The sequence below is a fragment of the Tetrao urogallus genome (assembly GCF_951394365.1).
Source record: "Tetrao urogallus genome assembly, chromosome: 10".
Taxonomy (NCBI): domain Eukaryota; kingdom Metazoa; phylum Chordata; class Aves; order Galliformes; family Phasianidae; genus Tetrao; species Tetrao urogallus.
Genome location: NC_136823.1, coordinates 11,779,199 through 11,781,333, shown reverse-complemented (window position 1 = coordinate 11,781,333; position 2,135 = coordinate 11,779,199). Strand labels below are relative to the sequence as shown.

Genomic DNA, 2,135 nt, shown 5'->3' with positions numbered 1-2,135 from the left:
AGAAGGCGGGCGCTCTGACCTGCTCGGCTCACGGTGGGCCAAAGGCACCATCCCGTGTTCCTAAACATGGTTCTGTACTCGTGCAGCCAGTTCTGCACAGTGGTGGTGGTGGACAGCCAGAAGCAGCACAAGAGCAGGCCGCTCCGTCTGCAGGTTAGTCGATGTACAGTCACCAGACACCAGAAATCCAAAGTTGCTCTCAAACTTCACCACGCTCCGGTGCCAGGATCATATTTACTTACAAAAAGTGACCAAGTGAAGAAACTCAGGGGACGCTGTGAGAGTGGGACAAGGGCTGAATTCGGATCACAGGGGACAGGTTGACTCTAAGAATCTTCTGTGCTCTTCTTCTCACTTCATCGTCGGAAGAAGAGTTGCCCACCTTGATGGCCCAAAATTTCAGCAGGTTCAAAGTGCTCCGAGCTCGTCGAGTCTTATTTTGGACAGGAATGGATTTTGATTTTTTTCTCTGCGGCGCATCTCTCGCCTCTGCAACTCTTTTCCTCTTCTTCCCAACAGTCTCCTGGTAAGTGCTGCTATCTTTCCACTCCGCTTTCCCCACCGGAGCTTCCTTAGCTTTGATTTTCAAGGCCTTGGACTGCGGTGCTGTGGTGCAGCCTTGGGAGGAGCTGCCTGCAATTCTTCCGTTCAGGACTCCTGAGGCTTTGCAAGCATTGCTCTCCTGCAGCACTCCACCCTTTAGTCCCTTCAGAAGATTTAAAGCGAGGGTGGCAGAATCCGGTGCTTTCTTTCCCACACGCTTACATCGCTTGCCTTCTCTTATTTTAGTGGTCTTGCCTGAAGAAAATTGCCTTGTCTGGCTTGAAACCTTAAGGAGTTTAAGGTCCGAGGGTGATACCCCAAGAGGCCCACGTCCGTACTTGGATTTCAAACAGGATGTGGGGGTTTTCAGTGGCACCAGAGCTTCCAGAACCACAGAGAGCCTCACTGCCGGATACACATCAGGATACATGCTTGCAGGAAAGCCCACTGCTGGGGCCTTGGACTTCCCCGACCTGGTCTGCTTAAAGGAGTTCAGCAGCAGATTTGTGGAATCACCTTTAGAGACCGGCGGAGGGACTCTCGAAGAGTTCACAGAAATGCTGGTGGGGGAAGCAGATGCCCTCGCCATGGCTGCAGTGCTTCTAGCTGGAGTCTTAGGGGGGCTGGAGGTGGTGGCAGCAGCACAGCTGTGCGGCGTGCTCCCTTTTGCCTGGCTAGGTGTGTCTGCTGTGCACGAGCTGTACCCATACACATCTTTGCTCCTCAGAATTGTGGGCTGGAAGCCCTCTTCCTTGAGGCCCTGAATGAAGGCCACCAGCTGGGTTTCTGTGTCTGAAAGGTCCTTCGACATGGGATTGAAGACTCGGAGGGCTTCCTCCAGCACTTTTTGTCCTGCAGAGTAAATTCTCGACCAGGAATGGACAGCTTTTTCTTCCACATTGTTCACTGCAATATTCATGGCATTAGGCAATCGGGTGCTTCAAAATTACTGGAAAAACAACCCTAGGCACCTCAAAGGGAGAGAGAAGATAGTTAGCTTACAGCAACTGAAATCATCTCACATTTTTAAGTGGGGACCTGAAACCATTAAGCCTACACTTTTGCTACTCACAGGCATCAGGTTGGAATCTGTGCACAACTCCAGCTAGCAGCAAAAAACAAACACTCCATCACTGATTTATCTCTGCAGCAAAACTAAAACATACCTCACAGAAATACACTCAGACCTAAACAAAGATTTCAGACAATCCCATCCAACCCATCCCAGGATGAACAGTTCCAGTCGTTAACTTAGTGACATCCACAGCTTTGTTCCGGTTTGAGTTTGATAGGCCCCAGCATCTGGAACCCAGATCTCATTTTGCCTTTGCAAAGCAACATTTCATTTAAGCCTTTCCCTGTGCACATACTGAGGACAACATGATCACACCATGTCAGCACTCTCACTGATGAACTAAGCAGCTCAAGCAGCTCAATTCTACTGCTCTGTCACATTCAATTTTTTCAGCTTTGAATTGATTCTGCTCAAAAAAGGATTCCGAGTCCTTTCCACATCTGCAGCATCCTTCTGAAACACTGACAGCAGAACTGGAGGCTATTTCAGCCATGCTCCAGTGATGCTGAACATCAGG

General features: G+C 49.7%; 1 protein-coding gene across 1 annotated transcript; it reads right to left on the bottom strand.

Annotated features, from left to right (window-relative positions):
• Nucleotides 1-265: 265 nt before the first annotated feature.
• On the bottom strand, nt 266-1,465 carry CCDC71 (coiled-coil domain containing 71; the record flags this gene model as incomplete). Its single annotated transcript, XM_079540203.1, has 1 exon — nt 266-1,465. Exon 1 carries the CDS (start codon nt 1,460-1,462, stop codon nt 266-268), a length of 1,197 nt encoding a protein of 398 aa, XP_079396329.1. The 5' UTR covers nt 1,463-1,465.
• Nucleotides 1,466-2,135: the final 670 nt, after the last annotated feature.